General features: G+C 50.8%; 8 protein-coding genes across 8 annotated transcripts; 4 read left to right on the top strand and 4 right to left on the bottom strand.

Moving 5' to 3' along the window:
• Positions 1-216: 216 nt before the first annotated feature.
• On the top strand, positions 217-2,866 carry creB (ubiquitin C-terminal hydrolase CreB; the record flags this gene model as incomplete). The annotated part of the gene is made up of 4 exons (XM_015546302.1): positions 217-252; positions 476-616; positions 687-700; positions 784-2,866. 4 exons carry the CDS (start codon positions 217-219, stop codon positions 2,864-2,866), a joined length of 2,274 nt encoding a protein of 757 aa, XP_015411325.1.
• A 969-nt stretch (positions 2,867-3,835) lies between these two features.
• Positions 3,836-4,624, bottom strand: ANOM_001043 (uncharacterized protein; the record flags this gene model as incomplete). Its single annotated transcript, XM_015546301.1, has 3 exons — positions 3,836-4,029; positions 4,158-4,268; positions 4,351-4,624. Coding segments are annotated over 2 exons (264 nt in total), but the record flags the coding sequence as incomplete, so codon positions are not given.
• An 876-nt stretch (positions 4,625-5,500) lies between these two features.
• On the top strand, positions 5,501-7,307 carry ANOM_001042 (dolichyl-P-Man:Man(7)GlcNAc(2)-PP-dolichol alpha-1,6-mannosyltransferase; the record flags this gene model as incomplete). Its single annotated transcript, XM_015546300.1, has 3 exons — positions 5,501-5,519; positions 5,584-5,862; positions 5,920-7,307. The coding sequence occupies 3 exons, from the start codon at positions 5,501-5,503 to the stop codon at positions 7,305-7,307; spliced, it is 1,686 nt and encodes a 561-aa protein (XP_015411331.1).
• Positions 7,308-7,619: 312 nt separating this feature from the next.
• ANOM_001041 (dynactin subunit) lies at positions 7,620-9,210 on the bottom strand (the record flags this gene model as incomplete). The annotated part of the gene is made up of 3 exons (XM_015546299.1): positions 7,620-8,960; positions 9,034-9,093; positions 9,172-9,210. 3 exons carry the CDS (start codon positions 9,208-9,210, stop codon positions 7,620-7,622), a joined length of 1,440 nt encoding a protein of 479 aa, XP_015411330.1.
• A 734-nt stretch (positions 9,211-9,944) lies between these two features.
• On the top strand, positions 9,945-11,015 carry ANOM_001040 (uncharacterized protein). Its single transcript, XM_015546298.1, has 4 exons — positions 9,945-10,051; positions 10,144-10,185; positions 10,255-10,710; positions 10,776-11,015. Exons 1-4 carry the CDS (start codon positions 9,998-10,000, stop codon positions 10,896-10,898), a joined length of 675 nt encoding a protein of 224 aa, XP_015411329.1. The 5' UTR covers positions 9,945-9,997; the 3' UTR covers positions 10,899-11,015.
• A 240-nt stretch (positions 11,016-11,255) lies between these two features.
• Positions 11,256-13,266, bottom strand: ANOM_001039 (CoA-acylating methylmalonate-semialdehyde dehydrogenase; the record flags this gene model as incomplete). Its single annotated transcript, XM_015546297.1, has 3 exons — positions 11,256-11,754; positions 11,820-12,457; positions 12,525-13,266. 3 exons carry the CDS (start codon positions 13,264-13,266, stop codon positions 11,338-11,340), a joined length of 1,797 nt encoding a protein of 598 aa, XP_015411354.1. The 3' UTR covers positions 11,256-11,337.
• Positions 13,267-14,229: 963 nt separating this feature from the next.
• Positions 14,230-16,656, bottom strand: clxA (calnexin). The gene is made up of 7 exons (XM_015546296.1): positions 16,611-16,656; positions 16,342-16,515; positions 15,997-16,279; positions 15,808-15,938; positions 15,281-15,746; positions 15,095-15,216; positions 14,230-15,040 (listed from the first exon to the last, which is right to left on the bottom strand). The coding sequence occupies exons 2-7, from the start codon at positions 16,465-16,467 to the stop codon at positions 14,546-14,548; spliced, it is 1,623 nt and encodes a 540-aa protein (XP_015411355.1). The 5' UTR covers positions 16,468-16,515; positions 16,611-16,656; the 3' UTR covers positions 14,230-14,545.
• A 679-nt stretch (positions 16,657-17,335) lies between these two features.
• Positions 17,336-18,355, top strand: mde1 (methylthioribulose 1-phosphate dehydratase MDE1; the record flags this gene model as incomplete). Its single annotated transcript, XM_015546295.1, has 3 exons — positions 17,336-17,470; positions 17,528-18,003; positions 18,060-18,355. 3 exons carry the CDS (start codon positions 17,336-17,338, stop codon positions 18,172-18,174), a joined length of 726 nt encoding a protein of 241 aa, XP_015411348.1. The 3' UTR covers positions 18,175-18,355.
• Between the last annotated feature and the right edge of the window lie 71 nt (positions 18,356-18,426).

Here is an 18,426-nt window from a genome sequence, read left to right as displayed (position 1 = left end):
CATCTCAAGTAGTGGTTATCATCCGATCTACCAATTTCACTCCAATTGTCCTTTTCCCCTCCTCGCCGCTCACCGGTCCGCTTGTCGCATCATCCGTTCTTTTGCGCGTTGCCTACCCGACGCCTGTTCGGCCCCCCCAGCGGCCCTGCTGTCGGCTTCGCTTCAAAACCGTCAGATGAGGCTTGAAATCGCGGGTCAAGATCTTTCGTGACAATTATGGGGTCATTTCTAAGGAGTTTACGCAGAGATGTGGTGAGTGGTTTCGTTTGCCTCCCGGCCTTTACCTCGTTTCGCCATCGTGATATGGTCTCTTCTCTACGGTATCATAAAGGACATACCAAGGAAAGCAAGAAAGGAAAGAAAGAAGAACAAAAAGTAACAGAGAGAGAGAGACAAGAAGAGGAAAGAGAAAGGCTCTATCAAACACGTTCCTATCTGCCTGCGACAACTAAATGCTAATTCTCGATGTGTCCAGGGATCTCCCACACCCTCGGTTGGGGTGACTCCCGTAAAGAAAGAACCAATAGTGCCCCCGGTGACCCCTTTAGAGAAGATGCTCCAGGATATGGGTGCGATTCGCGAGGATGGGAGTGACAAGTTTTTCGGGATGGAAAATGTGAGTCTCTGGCTGTCGCGGTTCTTGAAATGCTATGTATTACGATGCTAATGCTATCTTCTATTTTTAGTACGGTAACACCTGGTAAGTCGATGTGTGCCTGATCTCGGGCAGCTTGCAGTTCGGAAGTGCGAAGCGGAGCATATTACTGACGTTCATCTCGCTAGCTATTGTAATTCGATCCTACAGTGCCTATATTATTCCGTTCCTTTTCGGGAGGCTGTCGTTAATTACCCGACCCGAACACCTATAGAGAGTCTGGAAGCAGCGCTGGCAAACACTCTTCGCTATCAAAACTTCGCCGCTAACTTGGAAGCCGAGGCGCTGGCCGAGAAACAGAAGGCTGCTAATGCTCAGCGCCCTGGAGCGCCTCCGAACCAACCGCAAAAACCAGAGGATAAAGACTCACCTGAATACAAAAAGAAAATGGCATTACAAACGCTGCCACTCTTGGAGACTACGAACAACGCAGCCAGCTATGGAATGTCAGAGTCACTCTTTACGTCATTGAAAGACTTATTCGAGTCTGTTGTTGCAAGCCAATCGCGGATAGGTATTATCCGACCACAGCACTTCCTGGATGTTCTCCGACGCGAACACGAAATGTTTCGGACTGCCATGCACCAAGACGCCCATGAATTCCTGAACCTACTTCTCAATGAAGTTGTTGCGAATGTGGAGGCAGAGGCATCTAAACAACCTGAACCAGAGAAGACTCTTCCTGCAGCGGAAGGCACCGACTTGACTGAGATATCGGGAAGCTCTGGCTCGAAAACACCCAACACTACTCGCTGGGTGCATGAATTATTTGAAGGGACTTTGACATCGGAAACACAGTGTTTAACTTGCGAGAAGGTTTCGCAACGCGACGAAGTTTTCTTGGACCTGTCGGTAGATCTTGAACAGCACTCGTCCGTTACGTCATGTTTGAGAAAGTTCTCAGCGGAGGAGATGCTTTGCGAAAGAAACAAGTTCCACTGCGATAACTGCGGTGGTCTTCAAGAGGCTGAAAAGAGGATGAAAATCAAGCGCCTGCCTCGGATTCTGGCCCTGCATCTCAAACGATTCAAATATACCGAAGACCTGCAACGACTTCAAAAGCTATTCCATAGAGTTGTATATCCCTATCATCTCCGCCTTTTCAACACGACAGACGATGCGGAGGACCCAGATCGTTTGTACGAGCTATATGCGGTGGTGGTGCATATTGGTGGCGGGCCATATCATGGACACTATGTCGCCATTATTAAAACACAGGATCGGGGATGGTTGCTGTTTGACGATGAGATGGTAGAGCCTGTGGACAAGAACTATGTCCGTAATTTCTTCGGCGACCGGCCTGGTCTCGCCTGCGCCTACGTCCTATTCTATCAAGAGACCACACTCGAGGCGGTTATGAAAGAACAAGAGCAAGAAAACATGGACTTAAACACAAACCTCGCTGATATGAACGACTCAACCTTAAAACAGAATGGTTATCCCCTATCTCCAGGGTTGGCCCATGTTCACAGTGCATCTCAGATACCTTCAACCAGCGAACCTGCCCGATTCAGCAATCTCCAACGGGCCCCTACTGCGCCTCCTTTGTTCCCTCACCCGGAACATACAGACTCTGAAAGCGGTTTCGTAGATCCTTCGACTACTGCATCTACCATCCCGCCTGTTCCTCCCATACCGGACACGCATTCTCTGCCTCTCAGCCCGAAGAAGAGTGATTCTCATTTCAAAAAGGAACGGGCCAAAGAGGAAAAGGAGCGAAAAGCAAACGAAAAAGAAAAAGAGAAACAGCGCCGGAAGGAACAGGAAGCGAGAATCAGAGAACAGCGACGAGAGGATGCTGAAATCAGAGCTGCGCTCGAGGCGAGCAAAGTGTCCAAGGCCGATGAGGATCGCCGGAATTCCCCTGATGACCCCAAGAAGCTAAGCGGTGGTTTGAGCCGTCTGAAGCGCGGTAGCAAGAGCTTCAGCCATCGGCTCGGCAAAGATAAAGAGAATCGAGTTCCGTCCTCCGGTCATTCGGCCACACCAACATCTATTGCGGAACACCCGCCGTCAAGAAATGGGGCCTCCGAATCACAGCAAAAACTACCCAACGGCCAGCCCCCGGCTTCTCATGGCTTACACACTAGGCATACAGGACTGGATGAAGAGCGGGATACGCTCAAAGACCCTAAACACGACAGAAGTGGACACCATGGAAAATGGAGGAGTTTCAGCCTCAAGAAGAAGTCATTTAGCATTCTTTCGTGAGCTTCCTCTCGTCCCGGTAACTCGACCAGTATCGGCGATAATTTTCTGCACATAGAATGCGCATTTTCCGTACATATTTCGATGTATCATCACCTTTATCTTCATACCGGTTGTATGGATCATCCAGCGGCGTATTTCACAGTTCCGCGCATCTTATGGCACGGATGCCATAGAAACCGGTTACGTCTTACTTCTCCGCGCGTTTTTGCTTATATTCGCATACGATGCATTTCATTTGCTTGTTGCTTTAGCCACCACTCTATATTTTCGATTCATCAACTTTGTGATACCCGTGCCTGGGTCACATAGCTGGGCAAATGAGGCGTTTGGCGAGTATATTTCTGTTTTCTATTGATTTTCATATGAGCCGGCAATCTATGGCAAGGGGTTCAGGTCTGTTCAGGTTAGGGGAACGGTGTGCAAATTTTGAAAAAAAAGAACAGCAGAGCATTTCACTGTACTGTAGGTCGGATGGGCTACATGTCCATCCTTTCGCCATGTATATCGTGTTCAATTACTCCAGGGGGGTGTCCACACAAATAGACAGCGTTGCACAGCACGATGCAGGAATCTCAGTGTAAACTAGTGGCATATTCTCCTTCAAGTCGCTGCGTGAACCTTGTACATAGTGAATTCAGGTGTACATATATGTAGTGTATCATTTGAAGCTTTTTCAGGCAAGTCATGTTCTCACATGAATAAACCCCAGAAAAAGAAGTGAGGAAATATTTTATAGAAACAACCATTTGCTCATATAGTCACATTGCAACGAGAGAACACCACTTCCAGGCCGCAGACGTCCCATCCCAGCCAATCAGGAACAGAACCAGCCCCATTCTCGAGTGTAGTCCGCCGCAATCTCCATCGCCCAGCTACCTAAAGCCCGCATATGCTTCTCTGCATGTGACTCTTAGATCGACACTCGTGCGTCGTTTCTCTCGGCAATAAATCTGACAGCGAAGTCAAACGCTCACTTGTTATTCAGATAGGTTCGAAGATATGGGGCGTTGCAACAAAGCAATGCATTTCCAGCTGGCAGGAAGTCCGGTCGATAGACTCAATCAAAGAAAAAACTCCGCAGGAACCAAAACAAAGCAACACGATCGCTCAACCGAGAATAATCGAATATATGATGATTATAGTATTTATCACGATAAGGGGTACTAGCGCGCAGACCAATCATTAGCGCTTAATCTCAGAACAGGTATATAGAGATGGCCCCGAGCTCTTCATCTCAGCCGAGCCAGGCGGGTAGATAGGTAGGTAGGTAGGTAGGATATCCACAACATACTTCGCATAACAGTCCGCACACTAGCGATCAGATCGACCGTTTTCGCCTTGACGCTGGTACTATCGTGTGATGTGCCGAAGGCAGGGTCGGCTTGACTGCGACCCCATCCGACTGTGTAGAGGTTATTTGGTTAGCTGGGCGTTTCGCTTTTGCTTGTGAGGGGGGAGGGCGAGGTTTTATCGACTCGACGTACTTCTGGCGAGGAAGCGGTCTTCGCTTAGGATTGCGATTGCGTTTGTTATTAGGACGGCGACGTAGACGAGGCGTCCGAGGCCGAAGAGGAACATTTTGGACGGTGGTGTTGGTGTGTTGTTGGTGCGGAGTTGGGTTGGAGAAAGTGAGAGAGGTGTTCTTGGTCGGTCGATAACGATAAATGGTCCGCGGACACGGGACGTGGAGAGCCAAGACTGCGTTGATGTGGTTGGTTGGGAGGCTTGAGTTGGGGCCACTTTCTTAGCTTTTTTGTACTATTATTGTTAGAGTTAAGTGGTTTGGGCTTGGATACTGTAGGTGAATGATGTTTGCTGGGTCTGTTGCTTCATTGTGAAGGTCTTCTTGCTTCTGTTGGTTCTGATACTACAAGACATACTGGCTCCATCTTCAAACAAGCACAATTACATTAGTTGATGCTTCTTTCCATTCATTCTCTTAAGTACAGACTATGTTGCCCGATTCCATACAAAGTAGAATGCGAGTAGTCACTTTGAGGTGAAGCACACAGTCTTTGGGAGGTTAGAGGTAGTAGTAACCTAGGGAAGGGTTCGTCAGAGAAATAGTTATATATCACACACGTTGTCTGTCATTCAGAATCCCCATACACATCCAATTCTATGGCGTCGATACTCCGTGTCTCTCTCCAGGACTCGGGGGTGAAGCGACACGTGGTTGAAACACTTGCTGAACTGGGTATATGTCAATCGTATACCGCTGGAAATAGGCTCCTCAAAGAGATAGCTAAAAGTCAGGCGGTCTAGTCTTCGATCTACCGCATGTTCAACTATACGACTTTCATGCTATGTATAACTAGTTCGTAACTATAGTTAGTTAGTAGTTGACTAGGAACAAATGCTTAGTCATAGTACTGAACCACATCTGAGATCGCTTGTATGATCTCGTAGCAGTAACTCGACCAAGTAGGGCCTTTAAACTTTTGGAAAGCGCTGAAAATTGTGCCTGCCGTAGTAGATATTGTAGATCAGTCTTGGTGATACCACCTGGATGGGGTGTCGTGAAGCACCTGAGGCACTCCGGAAAATGTGACCCAGGGATTCTGCCGCCTGCGTGATCGGTCTACGTATGCTTCTACTACCTAGTAAACCACCGTCAACTCCACCGGAGGCACAATGGGGAAAGCTGATGCTGGTAGGGTTTGTCTTTAACTCCATCAGTATAATTGCTAATTGCTAATTGCCACTGCTCTGCCCAGCCTTCATACTGCTTCTTGGCGCCATCCCAGCGCTCATACTCCTCCACCTTTACCTGGCTCCCTACACCAAGGTAGAGGAGTCTTTCCATGTGCAAGCCATTCATGACATTCTCTCCTATGGCATCCCAACTCAAAATGTTGCCGAGACTCTACGCGCCAAATATGATCATTTCACCTTTCCCGGTGCTGTGCCTCGGACATTCGTCGGAGCTGCTGTCCTGTCTGCATTATCGCAGCCATTCATCTGGTTGAATGATACGATTGACCGGCAACTACTCGGTAGGAAAGCCTTCGTATAGCCGCTCTGTAACGCTCTCACTAATGCTGTAAATTCAGCACGAGCTATTCTGGGCCTGTTCAATGCTCTGTCTTTGCTCTCCTTCGCATTTGGACTGCGACGAGCTTTCGGGAAGACTACAGCGATCTGGTACCTGCTCTATCAGGCAAGCCAATTCCATGTGCTTTACTATGCATCGCGGACACTGTCCAACATGTTCGCTTTCGGGTTATCCACCCTAGCGCTGCGGTACCTTCTCCAGGACCATTCCCAGTTAGCAGCCCCGAAGACGTATAGAAACCGGTGTCGTTTATCCCTATGCCTGTTGACCATAGCCGGTATTATCTTCCGTTCGGAGCTGGCTCTCTTCCTTGCCACAAACACCATCTTTCTTTTCCTTACAGGACACATCGGCATCCAGCGGGAGATAATCCCAGCCGGGCTACTAGGCCTGCTCCTCGGCTTAGGGTCGACCGTACTCGTGGATTCCTACTTCTGGCAAAAGTATCCCCTATGGCCAGAGCTAGAAGCTTTCATATTCAACGTCATCCACGGCCAATCATCTGCCTGGGGCACACATCCATGGCACTTCTACTTCACCAACGCCATCCCTCGCCTCCTACTCAACCCTCTGGTCTATCTAGTCGGGCTCCCGTTCGCTCTCTTCCAGCCATCAACCCGATCTGCAGCAGCATACCTGCTCATCCCATCACTTACCTTCATAGCCATCTACAGCATCCAACCTCACAAGGAATGGCGTTTCATTGTCTACGCTATCCCCCCACTAACCGCCGCCTCCGCCCTGGGAGCGTCCTACATCTGGACGCACCGGACCAAATCCCTCCTCTACCGGCTGCTCTCCCTGGCCATGATCCTATCCACCCTCACCTCATTCCTCTGCTCAACTTTCATCCTGCTCCCCGCCTCCTCCGCAAACTACCCAGGCGCACACGCCCTCCAATCTCTCCACAGTCACGCCCACAGCACAAAACCCATCATCTCCGTCCACCTAGGCAACCTCGCGTGCCAAACAGGCGTCACCCGTTTCCTTGAAATGCCCAATTCACCAGACAACTCAACTCCCACCTGGACATACGACAAAACTGAAAACGAAACCCTCAAATCCACGTCTTCCTTCTGGACCCAGTTCGACTATCTCCTCATCGAACCGGGGGAAGAGGAATCGAAGGTCCGGTCTCTCTCTGGACCAGATCATTGGGAAGACGTGGATGTCATCGAGGGGTTCGCGGGTCTGAGGATCGTTCGGCCTGGTGAACAGGCCGTGGGTGCAGTTGAGGAGCGGGTTCTCACAAAGTTTGTTGGTGAAGATGGTGCCCGGGTTTGGAGAGCTGGTCGGGAGTTTGCTCGTCGGACTGTTACGCGGGGCTGGTGGGTTGAGGTGAGGATGGATCCAAAGATTAAGATTTTGGGGCGGGTTTCTGTTTAAATATTTTTGTTTTGAGTTTCTTGTTCTATACTTGTATCGTTTGGTGTGGATTTGGTTGAATATGTGTTTCACTCCATATCTTATTGTCTAATGGAAATGTAGCAGCTAGCGCGCATACTTGCACGGAAGCGTGTATCAGAGCTATGTATGGGCCGAATTCTCCAAGTACCATTCGACCAACAATGCAATACATTTAGAACGAGACAAGGGTGACAGCAAGCATCCGCTAGCTTTGTATGCAAATATGAACATTAGAAGAATCCTAAAGCAAAACTTGGGTATTTCCATCATTCCAACAAAGCCCCCGTTCCATCATGCCTCCTTACTTTCCAACCGACCCAATCTACCCTCCAGATCACGCACCCAGGGCTCAACCAGTGCAATATTGCTCTTTAGAGCTGCCTCTCCCTGGTCCATCTTTTCCTCGACAACATGCAGCCCCTCGCGCCATTGGTCGATTTCCCGCGCCATATCGGCTTGGCGTCGTTCCAGCTCGTCAAGGGATTCGGAGGCTTGAGCGGCGCCTGCGTGGATGGCGCGGAGAGAGCGAAGTCGTTCCAGGACGCTGGGCAGAATGGGATGGAGGGATTGGATGGTTGGTAGGGTAGCGTAGAGAGCTTGGATCTTCGTGGCTTGCTCATCGCGTTGGGTCGCTGCGGGGTCGACTTCTGTGGCGGATGAGGTGGACACGGACATGTCGGAGGGTTCGAGAGCTGCGGAGGCGATGCGGGCATTTTGCGCGGCCTTGGCTGCATCAACGGCGCGCTTGCGTGCGGATGCAAGGGCCTCAGTGTCGGCGGTTAGCTTTCTCACGCGGGTCGACAGGTTCTCGAGATGAGGTGTCGAAACTGTTGTTGAGGGTAGAGCGGAACCTATTGTCGGGACCGCCGAGACAGGAGCTGGGCCGACGAGAATGTTCATTAGAGTGGTCAGACGGGACGTCAGGTGGTCTAGCGCCGGTAGAACGGGTTGGAGTGGTACATCCGAGCTCCCATCGGGGATGAAGGGGTTTGAGGAGCTGGAGATGCCCATCGCAGCCTCAACAAGCGCTAGCCGGCCGTCAAAGGCCGCAGCGTGCGCCAGAACACCGGAAGATGGAGCACTAGGGGGAGTCGTCTTTTTCTCCACCTTCTCGGCTGGTCCATCCGGCTTGTCAGGGTCATCGGGGGCTGTTTCAGAGATCTTTTTGGATAGTATCGCGGCTGCCGAGTGCGGCCCGGATGCGCTCCGGGAGGAGGCGTAGAGGTTATCCAATGCCCGGCTCAACTCTAGGACCCCGTCGTTCAGTCCCTCCTTGTGCTCTGCCTGGGGTTCATTGGACTCTGATCCAGTTTGGCGGGAAGCCATCTCATCCTTCAATTCCTCTACTTCTCTGCGAAGACGAGCAAGTCTTCGGTCCAACCCTTCATCTTCGCTGTCGCTGAAGTCCCCTACTTCTTCCAAGCCATTCTCGTCTCTCCGGCGTCTGCGACTCTTGCTTCTATATGCTTTCCGTTTTGTAGCGATACTGTCGGAGAAATTGACTTCGCGCGCATCAACGGTGGCCCCGAGGAAGTGAGCGCGCGCCTCGTCCGCATTGATGCCTTGGCGGTCAATATCGGGGTTGGAGCCAGCATCATCATCAGGGTTGGAATTGGTGCGGATTGTTGCAGTCTGAATGTGATAGATATAATTACGTGGTCAGAGGGCAGATCCATATGTCAGTAGTTTAGATGTGGTAGCTAACCGGTACGGTGGACGCTTCATCGGTCAGATCGGGAGTCTCGTAGATATCAGGCGCGAGGTCCTACGCTCACAGCCATGGGTTAGTGGCACGGTAAACGTGATGACATGGCGATACTGGCGTGAGGGAGAGGTGATTTACCAGATCCGGAAGCCCCGCATATTTCTTATTGAAAGCCATGATCCGCCGATGCACTGACTGGGGGGCAGAGTGTTTGGTTGGAGCATCTCGGAGGGACTCCTGTAAACTAAGTGTAAACTATGGGAACCAGGACGAATGGCGGTGGGTCTCCGCGTTGGCACGTGAAAGGGGCAATTGCCCTTTTGGGCCTGAGGCAGTGAACCATTTTTGAACCACAAGACGGAGTACGGAGTAATTGTCGTCACTGCTACTAGTAGTAATATCCTAGTAGAAGACAGTACATGCACAAATACGTAATGACTATGGTGACATTTGAGCTTCACATGACACTAGGGTCGTGTGGCAGCATTTCCATGAAAGATGCAGATAACACTTATGTTTTCCCCATGGGACGCTCCGTGCTAAAACAGGCATCTTTGTTTCAACATTGGTTTGGCAATTGGCGCCAAGCAGGTTTCTTGACCAGTCGAAAGCCATGGCGTCGAGAAGGTATATTAAAAGTACGGCGTTCGACGCAGGAGAAGAAGAAGAAAGAACACATGCACGTGGTAACAGCCTCGGAGGTTGACATTCTGGGCAGGTCATACCTAATCGGGTAGTTTGTGGAGGACGTGACTGGAACGCTGCGGAAAGGCACATGAATGTGACTTCCCTGACTTCAATCTATTTAAATACCCTCTACTTATAATCTCTCACCACCCAGTAGTTCCCTCAGTCTATTATCACCTGCGTTCTCCTCAGCACTACCTGCTGTTGCCTTTCATTATCCTTCTTCTTTTCTTGACTTGTATACTCATATCTCTTATCTAACCTACCCCGCATCACCATGGCTGCCCCCGCAGATATCACCATCAAGGACCTCAGTGGAGAGTGGACGATGGTATGTACAAGTCCTTTCTAATCTGATTCTGGAACCCTCCAAGTTCAAGGAGAGTTTCGCCGCGATCGAGTCTGACCCTTGTGCGTTTGCAGGACAAAACCCTCTCCAACCCCACTGAGCCTATTCTGGCCCTGGTAAGTGATCCACAAGCAAAGGCCTATCTAGCCTTGACTCAAGAAAATTGCTGACATCGTTGTGATTAGCAAGGAATGGGCTGGATGAAGCGTAAGGCTCTCAACATCGCAACCGTCACCCTTTCGGTCCACCAACACGCCGACGAGAAGGACCCCAAGGTCCTACACGTCAAGATCGAACAAACAGTCACTGGAGGTATCCCTGGCACAACCGAATACCGTATCACCGACTGGGAAGGACGGGAGCACGAAGACCATGTCTTCGGCAATGTCAGAGGCCAATCCCGCTTGATTCGGGGCTCGAAGGGCGACGATGGAAAGTTCCGCCCTAATGTGGAAATCGCTACCAAGACCGATGACGAGGATGTGAAGAAGTTCTTGAAGGGCGAGATTCTGGCTGATGGCAAGGACACTGAGGGCTTCGTTGCCGACAACGTCGGTGAAGAGTATGGTGAGGGCGAGGGTCTTTTCCTCCAGAGCTTTGTACAGAACCTGGACAGCAACGGCGGCTGGACTGCCGAGCAGGTGCGTATTCCCGCCTACTATACATTTGCACGATACCACTGCGGATACTAACCTTGACTCCTTAGATCTGGGGCTTCGAATTGATCGATGGAAAGCGTTACTACACTCGTCGTGTTGTCGTTGCCAAGGAGGGCAAATATGAAAAGGCCCGCTTTGTGTACACCTTCATCAAGCGCAGGGGAGAGTAGATGTCATTTGCATTAGCGTTGAATGAATTTCCTTATCATTAGCCTTCAGTTGTCTAGACTAGATCGGGTTTGACTCCGAGACTTGGGTTCAATCCAGCTCCACATCAACATCAGCCACAGCTGTTCCTGCCTCAGTAAATAAACCGTTACATATTTTTACATCCTGAACTGGCTCACTACTGTAGCGTACAAGTCACAGTGGGTACAAAGTAATGGCATTGATATCATTTTGACTAGTATCCCGCAAGGCAGGCACTGGTTGGAGTACTCGCCTGTAATTGCAGACCAAGTACCCGCATTCCTTAGGGTATATTCATAGTATTTTCATCGCCGAAATGAGAACAAGAGGGACAAGGACAATTTCCTTCAAAGAAGAACCAACATTACAAGACACCCTGAAACTCGATAGACTTCATTATTTTAAAACTTCGCGGTCAATTTAGTGGTGAGTGGGCATCACAACATGCGCCTTGGTGCTGACAGCATCCTCACTCCGCCACAAGCTCGTCACGGTCTTCTGCTGAGTGTAGAACTGCAAGCCAGGCTTGCCGTAGAAGGTGTTAGCGCCACCGCCGGCGATACTCTTCTTGTTGCCAGTGAAGGAGAACATGGGGAGAGGGACGGGGATGGGGACATTGATGCCAATTTGTCCGGCCTCAATGTCCTTCTGGAAGCGTGACGCAGTAGAACCGGAGCAAGTGAAGATGGCAGCTCCATTGCCATATTCATTCTTGTTGATAAGGTCGACGGCATCCTCAAGAGTGGGGACGCTAAGACAGACCAGAACAGGACCGAAGATCTCTTCCTTGTAGCAGGTCATCTCGGGGGTGACATTCGTGATGATAGTGGGCCCGACCTTGAGAAGCACAGTTTGTCAGCAATGGCGTCATCATTGATGAAAGGATGAAATGGTTCACTTACAAAGTTGCCGTTGGGGTACTTCTCAGGCTTGTAGCCCCTTCCATCCAAAAGGATCGTTGCGCCCTCCTTCTCAGCACTGGCAATCAAATCTTCGATGCGCTTCTTGCTCTCCGGGCTGATAACAGGGCCAAGATCGGCTCCCTCTTCAAATCCGCCGTTGACATTCAATGCCTTGGCACGCTCTGCGATCTCAGGGAGCCATTCCTTGGTCTCGCCAACCATGACCACAGTGCTCAAGGCCATGCAGCGCTGGCCAGCAGCGCCAAAAGCTGCTCCCACGATGGCATTCAAGGTGTGGTTCTTGTTGCAGTCGGGAAGGACAGCGGCATGGTTCTTGGCTCCCAGATTGGCCTGGACACGCTTGCCATTGGCAGAACCCCGAGTGTAGATGTACTCACCAGCACGGTTGCTACCGACAAAGCTGATTGCCTTGATGGCAGGCTCATCAAGGATGAAGTCAACGGTCTTCGCGGAGCCATGGACGATGTTGACGACACCAGCGGGGAAGCCAGCTTCCTTAGCCAGCTCCGCCAAGATCATCGCAGCGCCGGGGTCGCGCTCCGACGGCTTAAGGACTAGACAGTTACCCGTGATGGTAGCAATGGGAATGCACCAAAGAGGAATCATTGCGGGGAAATCTGTGGGGGAGCGGTTAGCCTCGGAGGGAAGAGCGGTGGATCGTCCATGAAGCAAGGGGACGCTTACTGAAGGGGCAAATAGCTGCTACAACACCCAGGGGCTCCCTGTAGCTTCTGGTCTCCATATCTTTAGCAACTTCCAGCACTTCTCCTGTAAGCTGCGTAGTGATGCCACAGGCGGTCTCGGCAACCTGCAAGCCACGGAGAACATCACCCTTGGCATCGGCAAAAGTCTTGCCCTGTTCGAGAGTGATAGACGCCGCGAGACGGTCCCAGTTGGCACGAATCAGACTGACGAACTTGAACATGATCTGCTGCCTGGCAATCACGCTCATTGCCCGCCATGCTGGGAATGCCTTCTCGGCGGACTCAACCGCCGCCCGCAGTTCCTCATCGGTACTTTGAGGGACACGGGTGACGAGATTGTTGGTGGCGGGGTCATGGAGGTCGATCCAAGTCGTAGCCTTCGAGGCGACAAACTCGTTGTCCAGAAAGTTGGCCGTATCAATGGGGTTAGCAATGGGATTGTGGTCCGTCGGGTACTCGGTAGCGGTTGTAGCCGCGGAAGTGGTTGCGGGGGTCATTTGGCGGGCGGTGGCGTGCAGTCTGCGCGCAGCAACGTTGGAAGCGGGAGAGGAAGAAACTACAGAGGAAGCTCGACGAGCAAGAGCTGAAGAGGAAGACATCGAGGCAGTCATTAGAGAACGCGATGTTGCTGACCTGGCAGACGATGCGTTGGCAAGACTCGTGCGGGGAGATGCAGCGCGGAGTGTGGGGAGAGAACGTGCAAGGGACCGGCGGGCGGCCATGGTGACAGAGAGCTCAAAGGAGGATATATAGGTAGAGAGTAAAGAATAGAAGAAGCAATTAATGGATAGGATGATGCGTGAAAGAATAGACTACTGAGAAGGGGGGAAGGGGTCATAAATAGTAATCAGCTACCAAGGGGAAAGAGGAATGGTATAGTATATGTACTCCGATACAGGTGCCGCTGCTTTTGTGAGGAACACCTCGGGGGGTGACCCGAGGACGCTCTGAGCACGCGCCAGTGACCCCGGATTACTCGCCGAGTACCTTTTGTTGCTCAGCTTTCTGCCATCGAACAGTTCCATGTGACAGCTGTCAACTCTGGGAACGATCAGGGCACGCACCTGCTACATTCAGCCACGGCCAACCTTGCTCGATGAGCAAAAAGCGGCGGCATTTGGAACCGAATCTAGACTTCAAAGTGCTCACTCCTTTCTCCGTTTTGGAGAATCGATCCCAAGGATTTCCCGATACGATCGCCGATGGCAACCGATAACGCTTCTCGGCGCTATGGGCCAATCATTAACTCCACCCAGGAGCTACTTGCCGAATTGAATGCAACCAAAGGAATTAAGTTCAATCGTACTAGTAAGGATTTCCCCGCGGAGTATGAATCGATGGTGTTTGCTTGCCGGAGACCATTTTACATCGTCTGCTGTTTTCCAGATCTGGAGATGAAGAGGTTCAATCGCATTAGGTTTGAACATCAAGGAGCCACTGTTGTACTTCTGTTTTTTTTCTTTTCTTTTAATTCTGCGATTCCGACTCGTCTTCTTTCTAATGGTCAGTAGTGTGTATAGTATAGTGTTCATTGCGTCCTTATTTGAGCATCGGACAGCGAGGGATACTGTTCGAAGCAGGATTTCTTTATGGTATGGGTAGAAGGCTGGTCGGTTGCTATATTAAGAACAAAGGATCAAGGATTGGCCCTCAATTACTTCAGATTATTATAGACACGTATATACGATCCGGCGAAAAGGGCCATGCATTCCTAATTCACAAGACAATAATACAGCGGATATTTTGAGGGTAGCCGTAACGGTTTTCAAAGTAAGGAACAAGGCTACTCTACAAGCTCCAGCAGAAACAGTTCCCCCTCTCTGCATGCTCTCATATCTCATCAAAAGTGGTATGATTCCCTCAACGTTTACCACAGAAGACTGTTGGTTGAACGTGCAATGCACGTCGGGTATGATGTCAAAATTGAAAATGTCTGGGTTTAACTTTATTTGCTTCTTCCTACGCTCGTCCTCACTTTCTCACGGGTATCATATCACAAATTTACTGAGCAGAAGAACGGGTGGTACGCTTGCTGGCGCCGCCCTTGGCCGTGTCCGCAGAGCTGCTGACAGCCTCGCTAGCCTTCTCCTTGGCAGCACCTGCGGCCTCCTTACCCTTCTTGACAGGGGCGGGGGCGGGGCTGCTGGCCTTGATGGCACCCACGATGATGAGGACCATCGAGAGAAGCAGGGCTCCCAAAGTACCGGCGACCTCAGGAGCTTGCTTAACAGCGTTCACAGGGTCCTCCTTGGCAAGTCCAACAAAGTGGTCGACCTTCTCACGGACGAAAGTGACGGGGTCTTCCTTGAAGCTAACACTAGTGGCAGGGGCAGTCTCCTCCTTCTTGGGCTTGGAAGCCTCCTCCTCGGCAACTTCAACAGGGTGCTTGACATCGAAGGTCTCCTTGCGGAGCTTCTCAGCATCCTCGGCGGAGTGACCAATGTAGATGTTGTCGAACAGGATGTCGTTCTGCATAGTCCAGATTTCAAAGCCAATCTAGGGAGCGTTAGCTATATGAGACGCAAATAACCCTAGAAGAGAGGTACTTACAGCGCCCATAGGCTCGAAGTTGGAGGGGGTCTTATCTTCGAAGTAAGCCGGGTTGGCGATCTTGCGGGGAGCCCAGGGGCCTTGTAGGCGGGGTTGTCGATCATAGGAGCAGTCCACTTGCCCTTGAAGGCAGGGTTCTTCTTCATCGGAGGGCTCCAAGGGCCACATCCAGAGACGTCGCTGCACTTGGGGTTGGGAACAGTGGGGGAATCCAATCGCCATCCTCTTCATCGTCCCAGTCCTCAGGCTTCTCGGCCTCGGGGTCGGGGATGCTGGTGGATTCCTCCTCAAGCCAGTCCTCGGGCTTGGTGGCTTCCTCGTCAACAATCTCGTAGGGGGCCTCCTCATCCCAGTCCTCAGGCTTGGTGGCCTCAGGGTCGGGGATCTTGACATCGTCAACCCAATCGGCGGGCTTCTTATCCTTGGGGTCATCGATCTCCTTCTCGGGGTTGACAGGAGGGTTGAAGTCCTCAAGCAAGGTGCCGTTCTTGACAGCCTCGCCATCAATGAGGATCTGGAAAGACTGGTCGGGACGAACAATCAAGGTGTACAAGGAAGTGACCTTGTTGGTGCGAGCAGCAGGAGGAGCCTTGAGGTGCTTCTCCTCGTACTCACCAGTCTTGGGGTTCTTGTGGCGGAAGATAAAGTGGACCTGATGATATATGAGTCGTAACTCAGAGAGAGGTGACGGAGAAGAATTTCCGATAACGTACCTTGTTGGTAGCACCGCACTTGTCGGGACCGAACATGATAACATAGGGGGTGGCGTTGGAGAACTCCTCGGCGTGGAGCTTCTTGTTCTCCTGTAGAAGCTTAAGGTAGGCACCACCGCAAACGAGGGAGTCTGCCAGGATGTAGATTAGACACTGAATGTTTAGCAGCTGTGGGGAGACAAAGCTTACTCTGAGGCTTGACCTCATACTGGACAACCAAGGTCTTCCCCTTGTTGTCAATCTTCTTGGGGAATTTCGCCGAGATGGCATGGTGAGCGGCAGGGTTCTTCACAACGAGACCCTTGTCTCCGTCGATGCCCTTGAAGACCGTGGGTTCCTCAACGGACCATTCACCGACGTAGGCCCAGTCCTCTTCCGTTTGGGAGTCATCCTTCTTCGCGTGAGATGGTGTCCACCGAGATTCCCAGTCATCGGTGAATTGCTCGAGGAAAGGAGCTTTGAGGGTGGTAGGCTAAAGCGCTGTCAGCAAGCCGCGCAGGGACCAGGCGCATACACAACAAGGGGATAACCTACGGTGAAAGTTGGCTTCTCTACGACAGAGGTAGCATCGGGGTTCTTCTCGGCCTCCTCAGCATGAGCATAGCCCATGAGAGTGGCCGAAGAAACCAAAGCGGAAGCAACAGCTGCGTTGAAACGCATGATGAATGATAACGGGCGCTCAAACTAAGAAGCCCGACTCGGTAGTAGCTTTAGGAAAGAAAGAAACAAATAAGCAAACGTTCAAGCAATTGATCCTCCGTAGAGGTTCGAAGGGGGAAAAGAATGTCCAGATGGAAGCGTACCACAAACTAACCGCACGACGGAAGGAAGAAGGGAGAAGAGGAGAAAGAGAAGACCGGTGTTGGGGAGGTTGATTATATGAAGCTGGGAAGGTAGCTTAAGTTCAATCTGGCCTCTTCCGCTGCCGCTTGCCCCTTGGGGTAAAGTTCCACCAGCCCAAACAGGATTAGTGGCAGATTCTCTAATGTTCTATTCATTGATTCTAAGAACCGTTTCATTGCTTTATTTTTGGGCTCTTCATTCTTTTACTTGGTAGTCACGGTCTTAGCTGTCATATACTTACCCCAAACATGATGATCACTCTTCGAATATTGAATTTCAATCCAACCAATGTAAATATTCAATATAGTTATATTTATATAAAATGAGAATTTTTCTCTTCTTCTTTTTTTTCTTAATTTTGTGAGTATTTGCAGGTCTCGTATACTAACTATCCTTGCAGATGCCGATTGCGCGATCTTCCCGCTACTACTAGTCAATTGATCCATATCCAGAAAAAAAATTGGAGTTCTTCAAGTTGCCCCTCTCCCCGCCAACGTTCTCTTTTCCTCCTCACTTCCTTTCGCAAAACTTCAAACCACAACGATTCTGAGTGTCAACTCCAATTTTCTTACCTCTTTTAGTCTGAGGAGAGTGCCCTTTGTTCATTTCTCGTTCTTTGTCTGGCTCTTACGTCCCCAATCCATCCATCCCGTCTCTTGAACCCCACTTGACCAGTCAGCGCGTCATGGCCCAGCAGGTCGAGAACACCGACAATGACCATCTGGTCCAATCTTCCGACCCGGAGCACCCATCAAACTTGATCCCTGAACTCTGTCGTAAATTCTACAACTGGGGATGGGTCACTGGCACTGGTGGTGGTGTAGGTGATCAATCGTATCGGGTATTGAGATAGTCCATGGAAACTGATCCGATGTAGACTTCTATCCGACGCGATGACCACATCTTCATTGCGCCGTCTGGTGTGCAGAAGGAATTAATGAAGCCAGAGAACATCTTCGTTCTCCAGTTCCCCACCCCCAAATATCCCCCCTCCGAGCGCAAATATATCCGCAAGCCACTCGACCTGAAGCCATCGGCCTGCACTCCTCTGTTCCTGGCGGCCTTTGAGCGTGGTGCTGGCTGCTGCATCCACACCCACTCCCAGTGGGCCGTCTTGGTGACGCTTCTAGTGGAACGTGAAAAGGGTCCCGGAGGCTACTTTGAGATCAGCAACATTGAACAGATCAAGGGTATCCCTCGCGGCAAGGGCAAGGGCATGCTGGGCTTCTTTGATACTCTGAGAATCCCAATCATTGAGAACACCGCCTTCGAGGAGGATCTCACTGGAAGCTTGGAGAAGGCCATGGAGGAGAACCCCGACACCTGCGCCGTTCTTGTGAGAAGACATGGAATGTGAGTATTAACCAGTCCCTCTTGTGGCAGCCGTGGGAATCTAACGGGTTGTGTAGTTACGTCTGGGGGGATGATGTTGCCAAGGCCAAGACTCAATGTGAAAGCTTGGATTATCTGTTCCAGCTTGCGGTGGAGATGCACAAGCTCGGTATCCCATGGGTTAAGGAATAAATGAGTTATATATGCAAAGGGCTTGATCTCTGTCATTGAGGACCTTGGGGGAGTGTGTGTCGAGTCCACTAGGTTGAGGCGCTATGTCCTGAAGATACCACCATTATGATGATGATTTGATATATTAGGAAAAGAAAATATATGCATTAAAGGAGCGTTATAGGATTTAAGCCTATATTTGAATATACCTTCGAGCCTAATTTCTGCTGCAGCTTATCCCTATCGAGGACGTAGAGGCTGTCCGTCGACGGG

The sequence above is a fragment of the Aspergillus nomiae genome (assembly GCF_001204775.2).
Source record: "Aspergillus nomiae NRRL 13137 chromosome Unknown contig00014, whole genome shotgun sequence".
Taxonomy (NCBI): domain Eukaryota; kingdom Fungi; phylum Ascomycota; class Eurotiomycetes; order Eurotiales; family Aspergillaceae; genus Aspergillus; species Aspergillus nomiae.
Note: the sequence above shows the minus strand (reverse complement) of the source record. Positions and strands in the feature narration are given on the sequence as shown.

Coding starts and splice junctions, on each gene's coding strand:
- ANOM_001040 (XM_015546298.1), top strand. CDS start 9,998: ATGGCTGCCCCCGCAGATATCACCATCAAGGACCTCAGTGGAGAGTGG. Junction 10,052..10,143: donor TCAGTGGAGAGTGGACGATG/GTATGTACAAGT, acceptor GTGCGTTTGCAG/GACAAAACCCTCTCCAACCC. Junction 10,186..10,254: donor CTGAGCCTATTCTGGCCCTG/GTAAGTGATCCA, acceptor CGTTGTGATTAG/CAAGGAATGGGCTGGATGAA.
- clxA (XM_015546296.1), bottom strand. CDS start 16,467: ATGCGTTTCAACGCAGCTGTTGCTTCCGCTTTGGTTTCTTCGGCCACT. Junction 15,939..15,996: donor GTATGAGGTCAAGCCTCAGA/GTAAGCTTTGTC, acceptor ACATCCTGGCAG/ACTCCCTCGTTTGCGGTGGT. Junction 15,747..15,807: donor AGTGCGGTGCTACCAACAAG/GTACGTTATCGG, acceptor ATATATCATCAG/GTCCACTTTATCTTCCGCCA.